The sequence below is a fragment of the Paroedura picta genome, chromosome 4, assembly GCF_049243985.1.
Source record: "Paroedura picta isolate Pp20150507F chromosome 4, Ppicta_v3.0, whole genome shotgun sequence".
Classification (NCBI taxonomy): domain Eukaryota; kingdom Metazoa; phylum Chordata; class Lepidosauria; order Squamata; family Gekkonidae; genus Paroedura; species Paroedura picta.
Genome location: NC_135372.1, coordinates 98,480,216 through 98,506,200, shown reverse-complemented (window position 1 = coordinate 98,506,200; position 25,985 = coordinate 98,480,216). Strand labels below are relative to the sequence as shown.

The window sequence follows — 25,985 nt, the reverse complement described above, 5'->3', positions numbered from 1 at the left end:
GTAAATGCAGGAGCTTATATTCCAGATAATTATATTTTAGTCATTTACATCTATCAATTTTACTGAAATTTATTTCATGTTTATTTCATATGATATTTTTAGGAGCTGTAAGTAAACTTAAAATGCAAACACTTTAACTGGTTCACTGAGTGTTAAAAGCAAAAAAGAAGCATGAAGTTAATCCCTTACATAAATAGCTTTTAATTTTAGTTCCTTAATTAGACTTATCTTCAACGATTTTAATCAGCCCTCACTGAAATCTATAGTAAAGAACCCTTTCCTTCAAAAACTTAAAAATTAGACTGTGAATATTTCCAGAGCCAGTTAATTTCAGCATGAGTCATACCTAAGTGCAGGACCTCAAACTGACCCATCAGAAGCTGCCACAATAAATGCCAGCATCAGCATGAGAGGAATATAAATGTTCTTTGGGTTTCCTCTCCTTCATAATTCTTTTTCAGATAAAGTTATCTACAATTTTTTTTCTCCACTAACATTTGACAAAGGTATACCTTCAAAACCACATTTACATAGCAACACAAATACTGTTAAAATTGCTAAGAACACAATGGCCACTAACACCTCTTGGAACACACATTCCCAAACTGGCTCTTAACTTGACGATATCACTTCAGCACTGTTATTTAGACCCACTGAAAATGATAAAATGGTATATAACAAAGGTGGGATGGAAATACCCATTTATTTATCCATTACCTACCAATTAAGTTTGTTTAAATAACCTTTATGGTTATCTTTACTGATAAGGAATCAAATGGTAAGAGAAAAAGAAGGTTCACTCTATAAAAGGCAGTAGGAGACTGAGGAGTACTGGTACATGAATTAACTATGGCCAAGCTAATTTTCCTTACAGGTAAGACCACAATTACTGCTTAATATTTCTATGTAATATTATTGGGATATGAACTATGCAACTTCATAATTAAGCATTTAATTGAAGAGCTAATCAGGGATGTGATTACTGATAGTGCAGTTCCCTAGAATCAAAAGGGATTTATGGAACACAGTTGGGGAGAAAGAAAACGTGAAATGTCTAGATGAGTTACTATGGTAAGCAATGGCTTGGTTACCTTTTAATGTAGCCAGACAAAAATTTCAAAAACAGGAAAAGAAGGAGTAAGGGATATTTATTAGACACTTCAGATATCTGATTTGATGTTGAGTAGAGACATCTGCTAAGTTCAGTTTCAGACCTGATCACAGGTGACAGTCAAACTGTTAAAATAAGACATTGGCTATCTTTGAGCCTCTGGATATGAATGTTAAGTGTGGGAATGGGGACACCAATTATACCTTTGATTACAGGGATTTCTTTTATAACTGTAGACCTCTGATTGGTTAGGCTTAGGGCCTTCTCCTGAGTATCCTTTACCAATCTATCTGAATATGTAATACTTTATATCTGGTCAAGTAAATGTTACCCAGGAGATTCCTGAACATTTTGTCATATAGTCCCAAGTAGAATCTAGAAATTTTCTTGTAATAAAACTCAAGAAAATATCACCCTGTGTAAAACATTATTAGGCTCAGAATTAACTTGAATGTTTTTGTCTCTCTAATACATGTGCACTTTTACATTTCAAAGGATAATTTTTTTTATGTTCTTCAAAGGTCTGGTGTTTCTGCTGAATGCTCAGCTGGGTAAGTAATGAGAATATTTTCTAGACAGTATAGTGCTATCTGAGCAGGATAGAAATAAATAAATGAACCTTATAATATTTTATCTGTTCCAAAGAAAAAGCATAAAATTAAATTATGATGCTTGTAAAATATTTTCCTCTCTAGCTATGAATTACTATACCTAGAATAATTAGGGAATTTTCCACATACATCTCTGCCTCTATTAACATGCCCTACACTTTCAGCATTTCAAAACACTGATCCTGCCAAGATTTCTATGAGAACCCTGATCATCCAGCATGGATAGAATATTTCACCATCCAGGGCTACCAATCTGTATCTACATTATAACCCTGCATAATTCAATTATCCAACTGTTGTCTCCATCCTGAGTGCTGATTCATGTGATCAAATGATTATGTGCAAAATGTAGCTTGAGTGGCTCCACACAAGGTGCTGAAGAGGCTGTTGAAGAGGTTTCTTCAGCATACAACTCCATTCCTGTATTTTTATCAGTTAACCCACAATGGAGAAGGACCAGTTTGGTGTAATGGTTAGGAGTGCGGACTTCTAATCTGGCATGCCAGGTTCGATTCTGCACTCCTCCACATGCATCCAGCTGGGTGACCTTGGGCTCGCCACGGCACTGATAAAACTGTTCTGACCGAGCAGGAATATCAGGGCTCTCTCAGCCTCACCCACCTCACAGGGTGTCTGTTGTGGGGAGAGGAATGGGAAGGCGACTGTAAGCCACTTTGAGCCTCCTTTGGGTAGGGAAAAGCGGCATATAAGAACCAACTCTTCTTCTTCTTCTTCTTCTACGTTAGCAAGGTTAAATGTCTTACCTTCTGCCTTGCTAACTGGGAGATTCAATAACATTCCCTATGAAAACAGAATTTGTCCATGTAAATTGAATTGTATTGAATCTGTCTTGCATGTTCTATTGTATTGTCCATTTTATGAAGTGATTGGAGTCAAATTTTTATCCTCCTTTTTAACTAGGTGCGCCAGGTCTTGAGACCAGGCTAAAGTACTGTTTTTAATGTATACCCGGAACCCTATATTGATGGAGGGGGTGGTGATGTTTTTGTCAGCTGCCATTAAGATATGTGTAGCTAAACTTCAAAGTTGAAAATGGTTTATTTACGCTATTTACATGTTAGTATAATGGTTCTATTCATTTTATTGTTGTCCTTTGACTTCTGCATGGTTTTACTAATTCTATTGTCCCTTTTGTCACGCTATTAAAGGCTTGTGTGTGTGTGCACGCGCATACAACTCAATCAGCACTCATTCACTGTACCAGCATTAGATCAAGATTGAGGTGCTTTGTAGTGGGGGTAGGCATACTAAAATAGTGGACTTAGTTACAAACTGAATCCACCTTAAAGGAATCACCACAAATTCTCTCTGGTGTCACCAAGTAAAATTTTGTTGCTCATATTTGAAGAACAGTTATGACCCCAAATACACCTCACCTCTCTCTTAATCGTAGGCTTTTCCTACCAGCTGACATGCTACTTCACCAACTGGGCCCAATACAGACCAGGCCTAGGGAAGTTCAAGCCTGACAACATCGACCCATGCCTATGTACCCAGCTGATCTATGCATTTGCTGGCATGAAGAACAATGAAATCGCTACCATTGAATGGAATGATGTCACACTTTACCAGTCTTTCAATGGACTGAAGAACCAGTAAGTAGCTTGCTGTCAAGACATTGTTGGCTTATCTTCTTACAGAGAGGTTTAGAGAGAAGGAACTATTTGTAAATGTTGAGGCTTCATGCTGGTAAAGTTCTGAAGTCAAATGAAAATGAATGTAGCACACAAACAATACAGAGTGTGGAATTTTTAAATGTATAGTTTCCCTACTGTATTTCTGCACCAAATCCAAAACATCAGTCAATCCATATAATTTATATGACAGATCAAATGGTAACATTGACATATAAGTGGTCAAGACTGTAGCAACTAGGTGTAAAAGTACCCCCATGGTTCTCATCCTGCCTATAATGGAGTCAAATCTGTGTTTTACTGTGTTTTACAAATCTATTGTCTGGAGATTTTTCAAAGAAGGCTTATAGCTCTGGAGCTATTACTTTGGAGCTTTGGCTAGGTATCACCAATCAGTATTTAATAAAAAGTGATGCTCAAGAAACTGGGCATTTTGTCAAATACTCTCAACCTGTTCAAATTAGTATATATATTTATTTTGGCTCCCAATTCTGTTTCCTATTCCTGTTTCAAAATCAGAACACCTACATGCCCTTGGTGCAACTAATAAAACAACAGCCCTGCTTATACTTAATTCCAGAGATATTTTTAACATATATCCATCTAATTCTAAGGTCATAAATTATAAACTTTACTACAGGCAAAGTAACTCACCTATCATTACCAGCCAAAAGTTATAGCAGTGGAAACAATATATTTTATTTATTTATTTATTTATTTATTTGTTTGTTTGTTTGTATTTTTATACCGCCCTTCCCAAGGCTCTGGGCGGTTTACATAAAACATTTTTGAACATTCACATAGAACACTATCAAAATCAAATATAACAGTATAACAATAACAACAACAATATACCTATGGGTGGGAAATAATCTTTTGGGGAAAAATTGCTCTGGGCAAAGGGTGAACCAAATAACTTTATATATAAGCTAATTAAGTCAAAAAGACAATGAAAATGCCCTATTTTGAATAATTAAAAATAATTTTTGTAAGCTGTATCAACTTATATGATGTCTGTATAACGTATGGGGTATTGGATAAACCAAAGTATGACAATTGTAGGGATGTATCTAATTACAAAATAAGAAGTATATATTTTATGTTTGGTAAGATCATAATCCAGACATATTTTAACATATGCCTATCTTATTACAAAATATAAATTTTACCACAAAGTAAGAAATGTCATATTATGCAGTCACAGGAATGAAGAAAAACTGGGCTACACCTAGCAATGTGCCAGCAGAACAAAAGTGATAGGTGACTGATTTATTATCAGACAAAGCAATCACCTATGACTAGGAAAGTAACTATTATGATAAAGAATGCTGAATCAACAAGCACAGAATTATGTTGACCTTCTTTTCATTGTCTCCTCATAGGAATTCCCAACTGAAGACTCTCCTGGCTATTGGAGGTTGGAATTTTGGGACTGCACCGTAAGGCCTCAACCATTTTTCTATGTACAGTGAGAGTGAAGGTCCTCTTAACTTACTTCTGTGGATTGGCTTACTGGCTTGAGCTTTGTAGGATTTTTTAAATCTTTAACAACAGTCTACAAAGCCAGTCAATTTAATTGTTTTCAGATGGGCTGATTTCTGTGGAGAGTTAATGGATTATCCTTTACCTCTCTTCTTGGTGTATTTAACATGTATTTAACAGTTCTGGCATGGAAAATACCTTGAGATTTGGGGTGCAGAGCTTGGGGAGGGCAGGGTTTGTTGAGGGGAGGGATATCAGCAGGCTACAATGCCATAGACACCACCCTGCAAAACAGCCATTTCTCCAGGAAAACTGACCTCTGTTGTCTGGAGATCAGCTGTTAACCGTAGGACAACTCCACACCCCAACTGGCAACTCTAATTTAATAAGAAGACACATTCTATATTAGAGAGGAGTACATTTTGGATACTGGAATTGCTTCTAACTTTCTTCTTCTTTGGTTCCTAATTAGATTCAATGCAATGGTTTCCACTTCCCAGACCCGCCAGACATTCATCAACTCAGTCATCGCATTTCTACGCAAGTATGAATTTGATGGGCTAGATTTTGACTGGGAATATCCTGGTTCCAGAGGCAGCACTGCTCAGGATAAGGCCCTCTTTACTGTTCTGGTTAAGGTAAGGTAGTATCATAATTTCAACAAGAAGCAACATCTATGATTGGTTAAAGGAAGGTAACTTTGGTTAGCTGATTAAACACAAGCAGCAGCTAATAATAACCATCACTAACATGAATCAACTACATCATCCATCTATGGATTTGTAAATCTGTGGATCTTCCTGCAAGGGATCAGCTCCTTAACAAGTTCAGTAATGAAAACAAAATATACCAGTCAGTTATGGGTTTTTAAATCACTAACAGAGAAAAAAACCCTTAACATTTTGGACAGGATGCCATTTTGTGGAGGAACGTAAAGGGATCCAAAGGTGCAACTGTCATTCTCAGCTGGTAGGCGGCTGCCCACTGCCTTTAAATCCCTCACCCACACACATACCTTGACAAGCAGCTTTGCTTGTGAAGGTGGGGGGGGGATTTAAAGGGACTACCAGCTGAGAATGACAGCCATGCCCCCTGATCCCTTTACAGCTTGGGGAGGAATGTAAAGGGATTGAGCAGCAAGGCTATCATTCTTGGTTGGCAGGCAGCTGCTTGCTGTCTTTAAATCTCTCCCCACCACAAACTTCACAGGCAGCTTTGCTTCAAAGGTGTGGGGGAGGAATTTAAAGGGACTGGGCTGAAAAATGACAGCTGTGCCACCCAATCCAGGGACTGGGTGGTACAACAGTCATTTCCAGTTGGTAGGTGGCTGCCCAGTCAGCCACCTGCTATCTTTAAATCTCTCCCCCACACCTTCACATACAGCTTTGCTTTGGCTGGTGTGCCAAACATTCCAAAGCCTCCTCATGTGGGAGGGGCTCTGCCCTACCTAGTGTCCATGGCAATATAGCATGCAACGTGCTTTACTACTAGTGATATATAAATATTAAAATAATATATTTTCTTCTGGATCAGGATTCAGAAAGCATTCGGAAGAAGTCTGAAATCTAGCACTTTAGTATTGGGAAATATTGGTCGTATATCAGACATTTATTTTTAATGTAAAAAACATTCAGCAGTATAGAAGTAATTTTTTGGAATGCTATTTCTGTTTTATAGGAAATGCGTGAAGCCTTTGAGCAGGAGGCTAGCCAGACAAACAAGCCTAGGCTCATGGTTACTGCAGCTGTGGCTGCCGGACTTTCCAACATTGAATCAGGCTACCAGATTCCTGAGCTCGGCCAGTGAGTACTACAATGTCACATAGGCTGATGAGCGACCCTAATGCTGGGAATAACTTGTGACAGACTCCATTAAGGCAGGATATTGGGGGAAAGCCATGGATCCCTTGAGGTGGTCTCATGGAGCTCTAGGACTCTAGGGAGCCCTGGTTGGGAATCCTTGCCCTAGGCAGATGCTGGAAGCAATAGTTCAAGAACATTTTTGTTCTAGCAATAGATTGTGGAACTTCCTCTGTTGTATGTGCTTCTGCTGCTCTGTATGCAACTGGTGAAGAAACTGATAATATAGGGAAAAAAGGAAAGGACTGTCAATATGCAGCAGCTGGGCAAGGAATCCAGAATCTACATATGGGCCAGGCTGTTAAGCAACAGGGTTTGCTAAAAGCTAAGAAGTGGCATGGTAATGACTGAGACCTCATTATCAGCCATGGCAGATGGCAGCAAAGAGTGGAGATGCAAAGAATTTTGGCAAATGGAGATACAAAGAATGTTGTGCTTGTCCTTCCTATTACAAACCTCCCAGCTAGCCTGATTTTAGGAAGAGGACTGCAAGATGCACAGAATACAAAGGAAGAAGGGGAAGATACAGTACTGTAAACCTCCATCCTATAGAAACACAAGATCTAGCAATTCCTCTTGGGAGTGTTAAACAGGTAGTGTTACCTGAAGTATGAGACTAGCCAAGGGCATTCCACATCTCACAGCATCTACAGTTGTGTTAATAACTTTAAGGAAGGAAGCTACATAAGAGCTGAAACCAAAGAACTCAAACCAAAGAGGACAAACAGTTGCATAGGGTCTTCCCTGGATCATCCCTTCTTTAAAACAAGTGCAAGCTCAATTGCATGTCCTATTACAGCATGCAGGTTTGAACAAAACACCTAAGTTAACTGCTTTTTAATTCCCTTTACGGTAGATAGTTTTGTTGTTGTTGCTGTTGCTGCTAATTCACAGCTAACTTATGGTAACTTGTGGGGTTTTCAAGGCAAGAAACATTCAGAAGTGGTTTGCCACTGCCTGACTCTATGTCATGACCCTGCTAATCCTTGCAGGTCTCTTATCCAAATACTGGCCAGGGCTGACCCTGCTTAGCTTCTGAGATCTGATGAGACCAGCCTGGTCAATATTATTATCAATAGATTTAAGGAATGTCTTGTGTATGTATATACATGCACTGAATCAATATAATTTTAACTACCTGCTACAAATAAACTATTTATAGCCCAGTATAGAAAATTAGTAGCCATACAAAAACTGGATGCCATTGTACTGTCCCCTATCCTACAGGTATCTGGACTATTTCCATGTGATGACATACGACTTCCATGGCTCCTGGGAAGGCTACACTGGAGAAAACAGCCCCCTGTACAAAGGTCCTGCTGACACTGGAGGCAACATCTACTTCAATGTTGTAAGTACATTTTGAAAAATTAGTCACTTACACCTGACTGTTTTAATACCTAGGACAAACAAGTATAGTGAAACTTCCCTCAGTTAACCAGATCAGATTGACCTGAGAACTCCTGATAAAAGAATTAATTAACACGGGACAATTAAACATTCACCCAAAATTCCTTGGAATAACTCTAGATTGTTTGTTTTCCTCATAGGACTATGCCATGAACTACTGGAAGAACAATGGTGCCCCAGCAGAGAAGCTCATTGTTGGATTCCCAACATATGGACACACCTTCATCCTCAGCAACCCATCCAACACTGCTGTTGGTGCTCCAACTTCTGGGCCAGGGCCTGCTGGACCATATACAAGACAATCTGGGTTCTGGGCTTACTATGAGGCATGTGTAACAGACACAGAGATAATAATCTGCAAGAGTTCATAAATTCATTAATCTCCATGGTGCCATAAAATCAGTCAACACCAAACAGTGTTTTCACTGTGGCTATTTTCTGGAATAGTACTTCTAGAAATGCAGTAACATCTAACTTCTTAAGTAATTACATCATGTAATGTTTAATGTTGAAATATTTTAATCCTATTTTCTTGCATTCTCTACTTCCTAATGAGTGTTCAAATTATGCTTGATCCATTCAGAAGAAGGGCTTTCTAGACCGTCATGGAAATTTAATATTAGTTCACTATATAATTTTAAGGAACTCATTAGTTTTATAGCATAGATTACAACATTAGAATAATGCTTTTAAAAACTAGTAAAATTAGTTTGGGTATAAACTCTGAGGGATTCAGATCCTGGCATACTTGTTACTGAAGAACAAATGTTTTAGTTTAGTTTGGTTATACCTTTCTAAACCTACTGAAGTCAGTGACTAAAAATGTGCATCTTTCCTCTTCCAGATCTGCACCTTCCTGAAAAATGGAGCCACTCAAGCTTGGGATGGTCCTCAGGATGTCCCCTATGCTTACCAAGGCAACGAATGGCTTGGGTATGACAATATCAAGAGTTTCAACATCAAGGTATGACAAGACCCAGTTTCACAAGCATGTACATTCACTCTGGTACATCAGAATATCTCAGTTTCTGTGGATTTCACTGTTTTTTTTTTTACTTTCCTTCTTAAAAGGCTGAATGGCTGAAACAGAACAATTTTGGAGGTGCCATGGTATGGGCAATTGATCTAGATGATTTTACTGGAACTTTCTGCAATCAAGGAAAATTCCCCTTAATCACCACCCTGAAGAATGCCCTTGGACTGCAAAGCAGTAGTAAGTAGCATTCATTTTTCAAATGTAGGTAGACTTTTACATATTCAAAGTAACCAGTATAGCCCAGACTTGTTATGACATGGCCATAGCTGTCCTAGAAGAAGCAACTTTAGAAGAAAAACAAATACCTCAAACATGTTAGCAGTGTCACCCACATGAGAAAGATAAGAACGTCAAAAGAGTGACCCTGGATTAGACCAGGCGATCTATCTAACCCACAACCTGTTTCACACAGTGGTTACTTCCCACAGGATTTTCTGATTTCTCAATAAATTGCTGAAATTGACTAGAATATTAAACTTGGATATGAAAGCCTACATTCAAACCTTTTGCTTGGCCCAGGATGCTCATTGAATGAGCCTGATCAAGCAACTCTCTTTCAGCTTCATAGGAGTCGAGTGAAGACAGATGTGCAAAAAATATAAACAGCTTTATACACTGAAAGGGCTAGATAACTGAAATACAGTAATAAGATTTTTCTTCAAATTATTCTGAAAAATATTCATTTTGCAGAATAACCTATCTTCTAGCACAGGATAGCTTATCTAGGCAATACACCATTCAATTTTTTTGCTATTGTCTGTGGGTGTTACATTTTAAACCTTTTCATAAACCTCACCACATACAGAGTGTTCTTACAGAATACTGACCACACATAAACCTATTCAGCCTTGACATGGCTCCTATGCCCTGTGCCTGCAGGCTTTTCCTTTTATGATTATTTAATATCAGCCTTTCCATGAGGATTCTGACATCTTTCATGCTTTCATTTTTGGTTTGTATCAAGCTGCTGTGTTTTAGTGGGCTTTGGGCGTCATTTTTATATTTAAAAACATTAAATATTTCCATTCAAAACATTAACTTTTATGTAATCTTAACATTTTTAATTTATTTTATGAACAAATAGGTAGTGATAATAAATGAATGTGCTGCTATTTGTGAGTGATTGCGTGATCTCTTTTTCTGTTTCAGGCTGCACCCCTCCTGCCCAGCCCCTTCCCCCAATCAGTGGCGGAGGAAGTGGTAGTGGAAGCTCTGGCAGTGGCAGCAGCTCAGGAAGTGGCAGCAGCTCTGGTGGTGGCAGCGGATTTTGTGCTGGCAAATCTAATGGTCTATACCCTGTGGCCAACAACAAAAATGCTTTCTGGCACTGTCAGAATGGAAACACTTATGAGCAGCATTGCCAGACAGGCCTGGTCTTTGATTCAAGCTGCAGCTGTTGCAACTGGCCATAAATATCAAATTCTCCAGCTCCAACAAAAGCCAGATGCAAAATTTTTCTTCAGGTGAAACACATGACAGCACATTAAGAAATAAAAGTTTGCACGATAAACTCTAGTGTATTGCTTCACTTCATTATAATTTTATTAGCTTTTTCTTTAAACTTCATTTCAGACAAACTGTTCATTCTGTGTTTGTATACATTTAATCATATATGTCCCACAAAGACATCAAAGATACAACCTGATGATATTTATCCGTAGTATGTATAAGCAGACCAAGTGAGTGTCCTTTTGAAAACAAGCACTTGGCAGAGGTAAGCTAATAAGATGACTTCTCTGTTGTGTATGTATTAGTCACCACTTCCTAGCTACCTATGGTGTGGATTGGCAGGGATGGGAAGGTAACCACTATGAAATTAATGAGCATGCTTAATGTACACTCATCCCTCCTCAAAAGCATCCTCAATACAACTACCCATAATGCTAGAATCATGGTTCTCAAACCATGGAGAGTTTTCCAGGGGAGTATTTGAAGAGGGCTGCAAAGCTTCAAGGTGGGACAGGATCCTGAGGCAGGTGAATATTTATCCACAAGTTAACAAAGCTCTGGGGGGTTGAGTGTCCCATAATAGTCTGATCCACAAAAGATATATGTGTGTGCCTATGTGCATTCATGCATGTGTAAGTGAGAATGTACATGGACACACACATGGTATCATTCATAATGGTTAAACTAGTTGGTGCAAAAGATCAGGAAGCCTATTTACTTCTTCTGATGGTTCCTTGTGCCAACTCTTTGTGTATGGGGGGGTATCAAAGAGATCTTTTTCTAGTCCTCTTTATTAAAAGTGATGATCTCCAGATCCTCACATGGAATAGTAGGCTATATGTGTACCATAATGTTATTTGTTATCATACTCACCTTTCGAAATCAGCATTGGTTGGAAGGCTCCAGAAGAGTGTGTGTGTAAAGTTACATCAAGTCACAGCCAATTTATGGCAACTCCAGCAAGGGGGCTTTCAAGGTATATGAGAAGCAGAGGTGGTTTGCCATTGCCTTCCTCTCCAGTCTGTCTTGGTGGTCTTTCTTGCAAATAGAGATCATACTTAGCTTCTGAAATCCCATGGGAGTAAACTATATCATGCTACATTCCCTTACAAAGAGAGTACAGAAAAGGGTAAATATGAGAAACACTGCAGCTCTAGAGGTCTCAGGTGCAATGACAGTACAACTGTGCTAAACCAAGGTGGGGGGATCCCTTGCTCCAGATATCTGACACCCTTTATTAGATAAACAAAGGACTATTCATTCACTCTACCTGTGGATACTGTGATTCCACCCCTAAATTTATTTATAAAGATATGTCAACCGAACTAGGGGAAGATGTTCTTCTTAACATCATAATACCCCCTATCTTACAATATATAACTGATACAAACTTCCTACTCACCTCAGAACTACCACCAAATGCAGACTTCTGAGACTCAGGTCAGCCTGGCACAACCCTCCTGATGTCAGGATGGGATCTTTTCAAGTGTCCTGATCCACCAGTTGAAGATCAGTGCCCTAGAAAACCAAATGGAGATTCTTTCTAACAAAAAAAATCAAGTATTTCCTATAACAGCTGCTAAAACACTACTTCTTCAAATCAGTTCAACTACACTGAGCTTTATAAGTTTGCAGAGTTTAAACAGAAGCCTGTACTGTTTTAGGAAAGTGATGCATCACAATCAAGAAATTCTGAAGCTAAAGTTCTGTAGCCTCTGTGATGTCAGACCTGAAATGCAAAATCACCTAGACCAAAATGAGTTGATGTTCTTATCCGCATTATGCCATGAAATGCCAGCATGTTTACTATGTCCTATGACTTTTGGTGGGGTAAGCATGTTAAAACTTGTCACAACATATGTAGAATTCAGCTTCTCATTTGAATGGTTTCAAAGCTGCTAGCCTTTCTATGTGTCATTATCAGGTCCACCTACTTCAAGGCAACATCCATCTGGATACCAACAGTGTACTAAATGCTGTACATAAAATGATAAAATTCTTGGCCAAAGAAATTACAGTCCAAGACAGGGTAAAAGAAAAGTCATAGATTGTCAAACTGTCTGTTGCAGCAGGGAGTCAGGTACCAACACGAGTGCAAACAAAATAAGGTCAAGACTTGGGTAGTTCAAGAAAGACTTCCCTGAAATGAGTTTTGTCTCTTTTTGCTGGGTTCTGCAAAGCAATAAGGTTACAGAGGTGACTACTGAAAACTTGAGAAGATCAAGGAAGGGCATTGAGGCAGGAAAGGAGGGAAGGAGGAACAGAGCAATAGAAAGGGGTATTGGGAGGGATGCCTAAGCGTATTGTGTGTTGGTATCATTCTCTCCTGCCATCACTAACCTAAGCGCTGGAGGTAGACTTACGACTATAGGCAACCTGTTGGCCTGTTTCCTACAACAGGACAAGGCATTTTTCAGGCAAGGAGCAACTAACATACCTCCCATAGACCGTTTACGCACTGGAGGTTTCATGCCGGGCTGCAGGCTGGAGTTTTAGTTGTGGAAGGTTGCCCCACCTCTTCCTGCATCCACACAGGGGAGCATTTGGCCCACTGCACCTCATCTTCCCCCGATGTGTGTTCCTGCGTGGAAGCTGGGGAAGTGAAGTTCCCAGTGCGTAAACGGCCCTTTACGCATTCAATAAATCACTCACAACCTGGATGAGTTGAATTCTAGTGCACATAGTACTTTGTATTAGCTGCAGAAAAATGTGTGAGACTGAAGAATGTGATGTTCAGGGATAACCTCAACTCCAGAATTGTGTACTTAAAAATAAAACTGGCATTCCTCTTTTTTCTCAGTTTCAAAAGATATGATTTACTAAAACTGTTGATCTAAAAAGAGACAGAGGGAAAGGCTTCTGCATTATATCCCTACAGTTCCTCATTGATTAATCTGGCTTGATAGTAGTACACACTTCTGTTCTGTTGGGCAACAGAATATGAACCAACAGTGTGATACAGAAGCTAAGAAGGCTAATGCCATCTTGCTGCATTGCTAGGAGCACAGAATCTAGAGCAAAGGAAGTTATAATACCACTTAATTCCACATTGGTTAGACCTTATTTGTAATATTTTGTCCAGTTCTAGATGCCACAGTTCAGGAAAGATATTGACAAGTTGGAACGTGTTCAGAGGGGGGAACTAGGACAGTTGAGGGGTTGCAATCAACGTCTTACAAGGAAAGGTTGAAAGAGTTGAGTGTATGTAGCTTGGAGAAGAGGAGAGCAAGGGGAGATATTATAGCTGTAGATGGAATATGCTGCCTCAGAGGGTGGCTGAGTCACCTTTGTTGGAAGTTTTTAGGAGGAGACTGGATGAGCACCTGTTAAGAGTGTGTGTTTTAAGTCCCTGAGAAGGTAGGGGTCTGGACTTTTTAAAAATCTATTTCAGTTGTGTGTGAATCTGGTTCATTATCAAGTGACCCTGGACCACCCATGCTCTCTTAGCCTAACATACCTCTCAGGGACCAGGTTGTGAGGATAAAATGGAATTAATTTTACAAGCCACTTCGGGTCACCAGTGGGGGTAAAAGTGGGGCACAAAAAAATAAGTATGGTATTGTTCCCATAGACATGGTTTAGAAGAAGAAGAAGAAGAAGAAGAAGAAGAAGTTGGTTCTTATATGCCGCTTTTCCCTACCCGAAGGAGGCTCAAAGCGGCTTACAGTCGCCTTCCCATTCCTCTCCCCAAAACAGACACCCTGTGGGGTGGGTGAGGCTGAGAGAGCGCTGATATCACTGCTCAGTCAGAACAGTTTTATCAGTGCTGTGGCGAGCCCAAGGTCACCCAGCTGGTTGCATGTGGGGGAGTGCAGAATCGAACCTGGCATGCCAGATTAGAGGTCCGCACTCCTAACCACTACACCAAACTGGCTCTCTTACATACATATCTGGCAATAAATTCCACATTTTGATCACTCTGAGTAAAGGAGTATTTCATTTGTCCATCCAGAACCTACTGCCCACCAGCTTCATTGGATTGCTCTCAAATTCAGCTCTCTCCACCCCATATATATAATTTCATAAACCTCTTATTATGTACCCCCTTAATTGTTTCTTTTCTAAACTGAGAAGTCACAGACTCTTCAGTTTTTTCTCACAGGGAGGGTGCTCCAACCCCCCCCCCCTAATCATCTTGGTCACCCTCCTCTGTACTTTTTGTATCTCTGCAGTGTCTTTCTTCAGATACAGTGACTAAAACTATACTCCAAATGTGACTAGAACTATACTCCAAATGAAGCCAAACATAGATCTATGCAGGAGCATTACAGTATCAGATGTTTTATTCTCAATCCCTTTCTTGATAATCCCTAAATTTGCCTTTTCCTCTACTGCAGCACACTATGTTGACACTTTCATTGAGCTGTCCACTATGACCTCAAGATCTTTCCCCCTCTCATTCTCAGCAAGTTCATAGCTCATTAGCCTATACTTAAAGCTGGGATGTCTTTCCCAATGTGCATCACCTTACACTTACTGCCATCCAACTCTGTCTGCAATAATTTCTTTATGTTTTTGTAAGGTCAGTCTGCTTATGTCTTTGATTCTATCCATTCATCTTTTTCTTTGTCTACCCCTTCTTCTGCTCCTGCAGTCTTATCAAGTATAATCAACAACAACAAACAATCAAATTAGTCAGTCAGAGTAAGATCTTAGATCCTGAACAAACTGGATTCTGTGCTGGGAAGTTCACTTTAGATCACTATATTATTCTGACCCATCTAAACAAATATAGTGGGTAAAGTATTAGCTGTATACTGCCTTTTTAGACCTCATGGGAGGATTTGATTCCTTCCCGAGAGACCTCTTGTGGAATAAGTTAGCCCAGCCTTTCTCTTTCTTCAGGCTTTGAGAAACCCTAGAAGTGGCATGATCATGCAGAATACAATTGGGAAGCATAAGAGTGTACACACCCATCTGGGACCCCTCCCCTTTCCACCCCTCAATGCCCATCATTGACCATTTGGGGAGGGGAGGGCAGGTCGACATGACTATATATGTTCACAGCACCCGATAAATGTTTAACAAATTTAAAAAATATGTTGTTGTTGTTAGGTGCGAAGTCATGACCGACCCATCGCGACCCCATGGACAATGATCCTCCACGTCTTCCTGTCCTCTACCATTCCCTGGAGTCCATTTAAATTTGCACCGACTGCTTCAGTGACTCCATCCAGCCACAACATTCTCTGTCGTCCCCTTCTTCTTTTGCCCTCGATCACTCCCAGCATTAGGCTCTTCTCCAGGGAGTCTTTCCTTCTCATGAGGTGGCCAAAGTATTTGAGTTTCATCTTCAGGATCCGGCCTTCTAAGGAGCAGTCAGGGCTGATCTCCTCTAGGACTGACCGGTTTGTTCGCCTTGCAGTCCAAGGGACTCGCAAGAGTCTTCTCCAGCACCAGAGTTCAAAAGCCTCAGTTCTTTGACGCTCGGCCTTTCTTATGGTCCAACTTTCGCAGCCATACTTTGCAACTGGGAATACCATTGCCTTGACTAAACGCACTTTTGTTGGCAGGGTGATGTCTCTGCTTTTAAGGATGCTGTTTAGATTTGCTATAGCTTTCCTCCCCAGGAGCAAGCGTCTTTTAATTTCTTTGCTGCAGTCCCCATCTGCAGTGATCTTGGAGCCCAGGAAAATAAAATCTGTCATGATCTCCATTTCTTCCCCATCTATTTGCCAGGGATTGAGAGGGCCGGATGCCATGATCTTTGTTTTCTTGATGTTGAGTTTCAAGCCAACGTTTGCACTCTCCTCCTTCACCTGCATCAACAGGCTCTTTAGTTCCTCTTCACTTTCTGCCATTAGAGTGGTATCATCTGCATATCTGAGGTAGTTGATATTTCTCTCTGCAATCTTGATCCCAATTTGTGACTCCTCTAATCTCACCTTTCTCATGATGTGCTCCGCATACAAGTTAAATAGGCAAGGTAACAGTATACAGCCTTGCCAAACTCCTTTCTCAATTTTGAACCAGTCAGTGATTCCATGTTCAGTTCTCACTATTGCTTCTTGACCTGCATATAAATTTCTCAAGAGACAAATAAGATGCTCTGGTATTCCCATCTCTTTAAGAACTTGCCACAATTTGTTGTGTTCCACACAATCAAAGGCTTTAGCATAGTCAATGAAGCAGAAGTAGATGTTCTTCTGGAACTCCCTAGCTTTCTCCATGATCCAACGTATGTTGGCAATTTGATCTCTAGTTCCTCTGCCTCTTCGAAATCCTGCCTGTACTTCTGGAAGTTCTCGGTCCACATATTGCTGGAGCCTAGCTTGTAGGATTTTGAGCATAACTTTGCTAGCATGATAAATGAGTGCAATGGTGCGGTAGTTTGAACATTCTTTGGCATTGCCCTTCTTTGGGATTGGAATGTAAACTGACCTTTTCCAATCCTGTGGCTATTGTTGAGTTTTCCAAATTTGCTGGCATATTGAGTGTAGCACTTTTACTGCATTGTCCTTTAGGATTTTGAATAGTTCAACTGGAATGCTGTCACCACCACTAGCTTTATGTTGCTCAGACTTCCTAAGGCCCATTTGACTTCACATTCCAGGATGTCTGGCTCCAGGTCAGTAACTACCCCATTGTGGTTATCAGGGATGTTAAGCTCGCTCTTGTATAGTTCTTCTATATAATTTTGCCACCCTTGTTTAATCTCTTCTGCTTCTGTGAGGTCCTTACCATTTTGGTCCCTTATCATACCCATCTTTGCATGAAACGTTCTCTTCATATCTCCAATTATTTAACATAAATCGTCATTGTCCTAAACTAGGCCCTCTGCATATTCCACCAAGCATAATCATTTTTTCTAATCCATCACTTGCATGCATCATGTGACCAAAGTCTGAGGGATTTTTTTATTTACAGAACATAACCTCAAGAGAGCAGTTGGGTTTAATGTGGTCCAGAAGAGATCAATTTGTTCTTATTGCAGTCCATTGTATTTTCAATAATCTTCTTCAGGTCCATAATTCAAAGGCATCTATCTTCCGTCTCTCACACTTCCTAAGGGTCCAGTTTTCCCATCCATCCATTACTACAGGAAGAACCATGACTTTGACAATTCTGATCTTTGTTGTCAATGAAATACCTTTTTCCTTCAAAATCTTTCTCATGTTTATAAAAGCCTTTTTTCCTAGGCTTAGCCTTCACTTCTCCAGCACATTGTCCATCTTTGTCTAGTCTGGATCCCAAGAATATAAAATTGTCCAACATTTCCGGGCCTTCTCCATCAACTGATAAGAAGCTGCCATACTGAATTTAAAAAAAAATTAAATTCACTCTGCTAATTAAATTCACCCTGCTAAAGGGGGGAAATGCAGAAACTGTACTAGATTACTACCCTTCCCTAAAAACAATAAAACTTCCGGATATTACTCAGCCTTATTTCTCTGCTCTAGAGATAGGATCATTCTCTTGCATTGAATACTTTGACGATCGCCATGCTTGTTCAGAAAGTGGAAGTGTTTGGTTTAGCTTCGGCGTCACCGCCCCGCCCCATCTTCTCTTCATTTTCTTCTCTGTTACGGAAGGACTGTGAAATCACAGGGCACGGCGATTTTGCATTGCGCTCGAAAGGAAACTCAATACGCTTTACATATAAGTTTTACCTAAAGACAAAGCCAGCGCCGGCGCCAGCAGCTTCTAAGAAAAGTCATACCCGATCCCCCCACCCCCAGCTCCCTCCCACTCCCGGTGCCTAGAACTTCGTTACAGCTGCTGCGTAGGAGCTCATGGTTCGAATTCTTCCCCTTTACTCAGAGAAAACAGAGCTGAGCGACTAGCCAGATTTGGGGCAGGGGATGAGGTGTCGTGACTCCAATCTGAAGACAGTGAGCCGTGACTCACGACGGCTCATCCCCTGCCCCAAATGCGTAAGGTTGCTTCCTTGAGGCTCTCTCCTTAATTCCGAGCGCCAAGGTGTAGCCGCGTTCTCCGTCCATCTCTCTCACTCACACACACACACCTTAGCCAGCAGATCAAAGCCGCAGCGCCCCCCCCCCCGGCGGAGGCTTCCTGCGCGCCGTGTGTTGTCCTCCGGGCGTCCAGCGCTTGCGACCCGCCCCCTCCCGTCGCCGTCGTAACGGTAGCCGCCAACTGCAAGAGCGACGGCATGTTGCAGAAACGTCGCCACTTGGTGTGGGACCTCTCAGGTGAGGCAGGTGAGAGATGGGGGCGACGGGAGCGGCTCTCCGGCCTGGCTGCTGGCCAACCCTAGCCCGGCCAAGAAGGACGCGCGGACATTGGCGCGCGCCTGTTTGGCGAGGTTGCCCTGACCCTGCCGGGCAGCCGCTTCTGCTTCGCCTTGTCCCTTGCTGCTTGCGAACAGAGGATGCGGGCTGGGCCCCGAGGGCACACGTGTGTGTGGCTGGAAAGTGGCGACTGCTGACTGAGATTCAGGGACAGAATTGAATTGTTTCTTGCAGCAGTACTCAGTTCAGGCAGGAGCTGAGGGGGGCAGGGCTGTGGTTGGAATTCTGGTATAACAGTTGGAGAATCCTGGCAAAGCATGTCATCTGTTTTCATCCTTGAGAAGAAGTTCATCTTTTCCCCTTGAGACCAGCACATACCATATTACCCAGCCTTTCTAGAGATAGGCCCAGCTTTTTGAACACTGAAATTTAGCCATGGGACCACAGGGAGAAGTACGGAACGTTTCTCATTAATCAAGTGGGCAGCAGAAAGCGGCATCATGACACAACCGACTTGCTGGCAGAGTTTAAATATATGAAGAAGTGCACAGCACCAGTTGCTTAAAGAATAAAATAGTTTTAAGAAGAGAAACAAGCTTTGTATAGAAAGAGGAGCAGAGTCCTAATCATCATAACTGTCTAATCATGCTTTGTTCATTCCGTCTGTTACGATCTGGAGGCAAGCCAGGAAGAAGTATGTTCAAAGGAGCAGGAAGTCCCCAAAGAGCCAATCAAGATACTGATTTGAAAAACCAGGAAGTTCCTAATCTAGCTACACCAAATACATATCTCTTCCAATGCCTTCTGTGGGATATGCTTTTGAATCACGCACACACAACAGGTCTTGTATATTTCAACACAACTCATGGCAACCCCTCATGGGGTTTTCAAGACAAGAGATGAACAAAGGTGGTTTGCCATTGCCTGCCTGTGGTCTCTCATCCAGGCACAAACAAGACCTGACCATTCTTAAGATCTGATGAAATTTGGCTACTCTGGGCCATCTAGGTCAAAGGTGAAACTGGGCTTTGAATGCAGTGCTTTGAATTTGTCTTTTGGAATATTAAAAACAAATCAATATATAATGGTATATGCTTGTGTGAGGTGGAGCTTACTTTGTCAGTTGCATGTAACGCTTATTCTCTTGGAATATCACAAACAAACAAATTGTTGCCAAAAAGGTTGGGGATATCACAAGGAGTCCAGCATTGCAAGTTAGGTGTGGTACAGCAGATTGCAGAACACAAATTAAAATAAGGTCTAGTCATAAGAGTAAACACGCATATTAATCTCATCACAGTGTCTTACTTTACAGCTTCACAAACAAGAAATTCATTCGGAACATGTCAGGAAAGGAAAATTTTCCCTCATTTTCACGCACCTGACCGATTAGGAAATGAATATGTACCAATTACCGGTGATCCTATCCGTGGACCTGGAGCTTATGACCATGCAGAGGTGAGTTGTATTGCCCTTAACTTTGGTGTCTCCAAGATGTCAACCATTAAATAAGTTAAGCATTATCATTTTGTCTATTCCCCCAAAATAAGGTCTTCATTATGTTGTATTCTAACTACAAGCAGCCACCCCTACCTTGGAAAGTTGATAATCTGGGTATATGGTTATCAATCATCTAAACACCGCCCATGGCGCCGCGGGTGCCGCGGACTAAATAAAACGCTAAGGGGTTCTGGGGTGGGATGTGTCCGTGATGAGGAAGGGTCCGGATTGGACCCTTCCTCTGGACAGACAATCGCGCCTGCCGATTCGCGCCTGCCGAATCGCGCCTGCTTCGCGCCTGCCGATTGGTCCCTCTGATTCCCAGCCCCAGCAACTGCGAGCCGCGCACAGCGCGGCTCACAGTTGCTCCCGGCTTGATACGGCGAGAGGTGCAAAGCGTCTCTCACCGCATCAGGCCACCGCCCCAGGGAGCCCCTGGCAGTCGCGCGGAGCGCACCTCTCGCTGCGTTAGGCCGCCGCCACAGAGAGCCGCCACCGGGGGACACGCCAAACTGTAAGTTGCTAGCGCCCGCTGTATTCGTCATACAGCGGGCTTTATTACTAGTTATCCATAAAAGTATTGGGAGTAAGAGTTCATAAGTATTAATTTCAGTGAGACTAAGGGTAAAAACTAAAACACAACCAGTTGATCACAGTCTTTTAATTTAAAAGTAACATGAGAAGCAGAAGAAAAGCACCATCTTATACATTATTATCCTGGCAGATATAGAACCTGGTACCTGTTTTCAATGCCAGGCTCAAGCACAGGTACATACAGGGGTGGGCAAATGTGTACCTGGTTTCTCTTTGTTTCCTAATGTCAGTATGAACAGTGTCACCCATTTTTGTTGCTGGTACTCATGCATTTTTAAAGAATATGCTTACACAATTTATATTTTATATATGTTTTTATACATAGCAGTGTACATCGTTTAGATAACTTCTAATATAGCAGGCTTTCTCAGCCAGGATGTCATGAACCCCTGGGGTTTCTTGACAGCCCTGGAAGAGTTTCCCAAAAGGGTGGGAGTTAGTTAGTATTTTATATTTTTTTACATTGGCTAAACATTTATCAGGTGCTATGACCATATATTCGGTGCGAACTTAAATGGACTCCGGGGAATGGTAGAGGACAGGAAGACCTGGAGGATCATTGTCCATGGGGTCGCGATGGGTTGGACATGACTTCGCACCTAACAACAGCATGACCATATATGGTCATGTCAGTCTGACCCCCCCCCCCCTAGAAGTCATAGAATTCTGTGTATGGAGAGCATCTTTATCCATGAGTAGAATGAAATGTGAGTCCAGTGGTACCTTTAAAACCAACACAGTTTAAATCTGGGTATAAGCTATTGTGCACACAAAACCTTCTACCCAGAATTAAACTTTATTGGTCTTAAAGGTACCACTGGACTCAAACTTTGTTCTATTGCTTCATATCAACATGGCTACCCACCTGAATCTTTGTGCATGAGTGAAATGCTTGAATTACTTAGGTAATCTTTTTCAACAAGTCCACATGCCCCTGGTATGAGAGGAGCTCTGCAGACTTGAGCTCCAGCATCTCTGCCAGTATTATTTTAAGCAGTTCTGTAACGTCAATAATTTTTTTTAAATACACAGAGGAACAACATCGTATACCACCTTGTGCACAGACCAGAAAGTATTAAAGGTTACACCATGGGAGCAAGAACAACCCCACGTTTTGCAGCATCTAACAAGGTAAAGGCAGCCATCAGCAACTCCAGCTTCTATGGACTGTAAAAAAATGTGCTATAACTATAGTATAGAACATTCCAGTATGTGAGACCTGATTGTAGACATATACTCATAATTCTATCTCTCATGAGTATAATATCCTAGCCCAATGCCTTGATTACTACACTGCATTCACAATGACTCTGGAAAGCACATGCACTGCCATAAACTTTGTTAGTCTTAATAGGTGTGTGCAAAAAAGAATTGTGTGTGTGTGTGGGGGGGGAGCTGGGGTCTATTAGACCTAGAAAAATTAAACATTTTTGAAAAATCCTGAGTCCAAATACCAGGATTTTTTGGAAAGACCCAAGAAATAAAAATGCTTCTCCTGCAGCAGGTTTAAACCATGCTGCAGGAGACATTGTCCCCAGGATTTGCTTGGAGCATGGAGGTCTCTCCCCCACTGCACACAGACCTGACTGGGAAGGCTTCTGCTGCTGGGAAGTTTAAACCTGCTGGTAGCTGAAGCTGTCTACTGGATTTGTGTGGGGCTTGGAAGGATCTCCTCACACCATGCAGGTCTAACTGGGAGAGTTTCTGTTGCTAGCAGTTTAAACTGCCCATCAGCAGAAGCTGTCTGCCTGCAGGATTTGCGTGGGTTGAGAAAGATCTTCCCACCCAAAGTAGACCCAAGTGGGAGATCTTCTGCTGAATCTCCAGGCTCTGCATGTGGTGGGGAGGTCTCTCTCTACTGCTTGCAGACCTGAGAGGATCAGCTGGGACAGCAGGTGCTGAGAGTTCCTGCCACCCAAGATGATTGGTATGGAAAAACTGGAAAAACTCAGGTTTTATTTGGGTCACCTATACCAGATCAGATCAAACTGGTAAGGCTCAGTTTAGTTGAATGTGCACCTCTAGTCTTAAGTGTATCTTAAAGATACAACTGGACTCTTGTTCTTTTCTACTGTAGCCAGGTCTATCAATCAAACTGAAATCAATTATCTTATGTACCATATAGGTCATGTTATAATTCATTAGTTCACACAGTGTCACAAAAGGGATTAAAGTGAATTCTTACCATCACATTACAGAAAAGTAATAAAATATTTAAAATAGTCATTTGTTATATGATGGTATGGAGGAGATGAGAATCAGACTAGCATACTAAGTTTTGGATTGGAATGTTATTGGGGAATTTAGATATTTCCTAAAAATTATTTACCTCTTAACTTCATTTTTATTTTGTTCAATTCATAGTATGGGACACCTGACCCTACAGTATATCAGAGTATACTGGCCAAAGACCAAAGAATTCAGCCTAAATATGCTGCATTTTCCAGCAAGTTGCCACGATTCTCACAGAAAATTCTGGACGCAGAGCTTTTCCCAGGGTAGTTTTTCATTTCTTGAATTGCTAAGCTGATAAATTACTGAAGGTACACTATGGTCTTTTACACGTTCTGATGCTATTAAGTCTACCAAATCAATTTGGTGCCAACAGCTGCATGAAAATTATGGCTAATTTCTCGGGGCTTTGTCTTTATGTAACATTAGTAATAAAATATTTAAAATGTTTACTCAGCAATGTATAGGCATTAGTTAGTATAGCTGCACTGGCAAAACCTCATTCTGAGTGTCTTCCACATCAACTGCCCCTTTCTTGCAGGAATTTTTCATTTGAACAGTTAACTAAATATTTTAACTTCAATTTCTTGAATTTATGCTACTGAGGGCTTTTTTTTTTCTGTGACAATACACACCGGTATTAAGCACTAGTACCTTTTTTGGAGCTCTCCCAATTCCTGATTCTCATGTACCATCACACTTCAGTTAGCAGAGAGAGAGAGACACAGAGACCCCTCAGTAGGGGTCTGCAGAGGGAGGAGAGAATTGATGGGAATCGGTGGCACCTTGCACATAAATAGCACTGATATTACCATGATAGAATAAAACATGGTACATGAAAATGTGTACCCCTCTCATTGGATTAATATGGCAAACATACTACATGTGAGTGTAGTTCACTGCACTCATGATATGCTTTAAAGGGCGCCTGTCTCTTTCCTTCCTTCTTTGTAGACCTGGAACTTATGAGCCTTACAAAATGCCACATAGGCATGTTACCTGGCCAGCAAAGTTTGGGTCCCCAGACTGGTCTTTGGTACCAGCACCAGCAAAAAGGACTCTAAAGACTGAGGTATGATCTTCAGTTATCCAAATAAGCATTGTGACACCAAGAGCCAGTGGTATGTCAGGTGCAATCTCATCTAAACATGATTTCAGCAAGAGGAACCACATCACCTTGTATGGTGATGAAGGTATGAAAAATAATTCTATTCTTCAGACAGATGAATTACGTCCTTGAGCAATGATATATGGATTAATTGTGTTGCCTCCTGGCATTATGATGCCATCAAATTGCAAAGCAAGATGAAGCCTCAAAGTACTTGAGAGTAAAAATTAAATCCAAGTATGGTTAATGCTGACTTGTTTTCTTCAGGGTAGCCATGGATCTCCAGTGGTAATGGAAGGGAAACAGAATTATAATATAGTTTTATCTGGGTGTGAATAGAATAAATATTAGCATTCATGTTATGTATTATTTATGTTTTTGAACATTTGTGCCATATCTTCACCAATATTCAAGGCAGCTTACATAGTAAAATCAGTATAGCTATAGCAGACTAACACCCATGTAGAGGCAAAATGTCAAGACTGTCCAATAAAATTAATAAAAGCATGGCAACTTGCCAATTACATGTATATATAGTGAACAGAGAACACCACCAACAGAATCTGTTGGGACGACAGAAGTAATTTTGAAACAATTGAGTGTTTTGAATGAAGCAACTAAGTACATCAGTGTAACTCAAAATGTTTGGAAGGCCTACTACTACTTCTCCTTTGTGGGGGATCCTTTGTTTGTATTGTGCATATTGAGATACAGACTGAACTAGTGGTTTTCAACACTATTAATTCAATATGTTTCTTTATTTTAGCTGATTACAGACAGAGAATTCAGGAAGCAACGGAACCTGCTGGCCTACCTGAGCCTGTATTACCATGCGTAATTCTGCTATTGGAGTGTTTTTTCTCCTGTGTACTTAAACTACTACTTTGCCTGATTGTTGTTACATAGAATTGAAACACATTGTTACACTAATATGATAGTCTTGGATGATTTGATAACTGTTGTTGTCATTGTTCAGCCTAGGTTTTATTTCTTTGAATCCTTATTTCTAATTTGGGATTGCCTGGTTTAGAATTCTCAAGCAGTTTCATAAGAAATGTTTGTAATCATGTAGCTTTAAAGACAGTTTGACCTGCAGGGTCTTGGCTATTGAATAGTGTTTCTTTTATATATGGCAATCACTGGGAATAGCCCATCTCTTGTTTCTCTTCCACCTGTGCAATAAACTCAAAAATATGAAGATTTCATCTTAGCTTCTTCTATTCTGCTACATGAGAGGAAGCACAGATGGAATATGTTAATAAACAATGCCATTCCCATTCCAGAGGAGTCTATTCTGCTAGCTGCTGCTTCCATCTCCTCTGTGATATTTAATATTTCTGTACACCCCACTCTATAAACATTTTTCTATTTCCTTTGGGTACTGTTGATATCTCCAAATATTTGGTTTCCACTTTGTGATTTCACATGAAAGATGTGGAGCCCCATGCCAGTTGATCATTCTCTATGTTCCCTAAATATGACCTTCCTTATAGTTCTTGTAAGTTCCTAGATTCTGATTTAATTAGTCTCACAGCAAAGTAGAAGTTCTTTTTTTTCAATTGGTAAAAGAAGCCTGTAAACCCAAATAAGGGCCAGGCCTTGCGGTGTAAATCCCACATCTCAATATTTTTTATATCTATCCATCCCTTGTTTATTATTGTGATCAGTAATCTATTGGTGCTAATAGCCACATGTATTGTTTCTTGAGTTAACTTCACTAAACTAATAAAAGTAAGAAACATGTCA

The 25,985-nt window shown here is 40.8% G+C and overlaps 2 protein-coding genes and 1 long non-coding RNA gene across 9 annotated transcripts in view; 2 read left to right on the top strand and 1 right to left on the bottom strand.

The window, feature by feature from the left end:
* LOC143835986 (uncharacterized) overlaps window positions 1-12,748 on the bottom strand; it is a 26,584-nt gene extending 13,836 nt beyond the window's left edge. The window contains exons 1-2 of one of the 4 annotated variants that reach the window (XR_013230433.1): window positions 12,016-12,748; window positions 11,487-11,718 (exon numbers count right to left, since the gene is read on the bottom strand). This is a non-coding gene — a long non-coding RNA (uncharacterized LOC143835986). The remainder of the gene's footprint in view (window positions 1-11,486; window positions 11,719-12,015) is intronic. The other 3 variants (XR_013230432.1, XR_013230434.1, XR_013230431.1) reach the window with 3 other exon arrangements.
* Window positions 767-10,674, top strand: LOC143835982 (acidic mammalian chitinase-like). The gene is made up of 11 exons (XM_077334587.1): window positions 767-874; window positions 1,633-1,662; window positions 3,137-3,338; window positions 4,760-4,816; window positions 5,332-5,497; window positions 6,537-6,661; window positions 7,946-8,069; window positions 8,269-8,454; window positions 8,973-9,092; window positions 9,200-9,341; window positions 10,314-10,674. Exons 1-11 carry the CDS (start codon window positions 850-852, stop codon window positions 10,574-10,576), a joined length of 1,440 nt encoding a protein of 479 aa, XP_077190702.1. The 5' UTR covers window positions 767-849; the 3' UTR covers window positions 10,577-10,674.
* CIMAP3 (ciliary microtubule associated protein 3) lies at window positions 12,349-25,985 on the top strand. 4 transcript variants are annotated; one of them, XM_077334593.1, is made up of 6 exons: window positions 12,349-12,443; window positions 20,121-20,263; window positions 21,932-22,030; window positions 23,264-23,397; window positions 24,086-24,203; window positions 25,006-25,985. In XM_077334593.1, exons 1-6 carry the CDS (start codon window positions 12,413-12,415, stop codon window positions 25,075-25,077), a joined length of 597 nt encoding a protein of 198 aa, XP_077190708.1. In that variant the 5' UTR covers window positions 12,349-12,412; the 3' UTR covers window positions 25,078-25,985. The 4 variants fall into 4 exon arrangements, 3 of the variants coding, with proteins under 3 accessions (XP_077190708.1, XP_077190706.1, XP_077190707.1); XR_013230430.1 differs by lacking the exon at window positions 12,349-12,443 and adding an exon at window positions 18,363-18,775 and having other exon boundaries at window positions 24,086-24,324; XM_077334591.1 differs by lacking the exon at window positions 12,349-12,443 and adding an exon at window positions 18,372-18,775.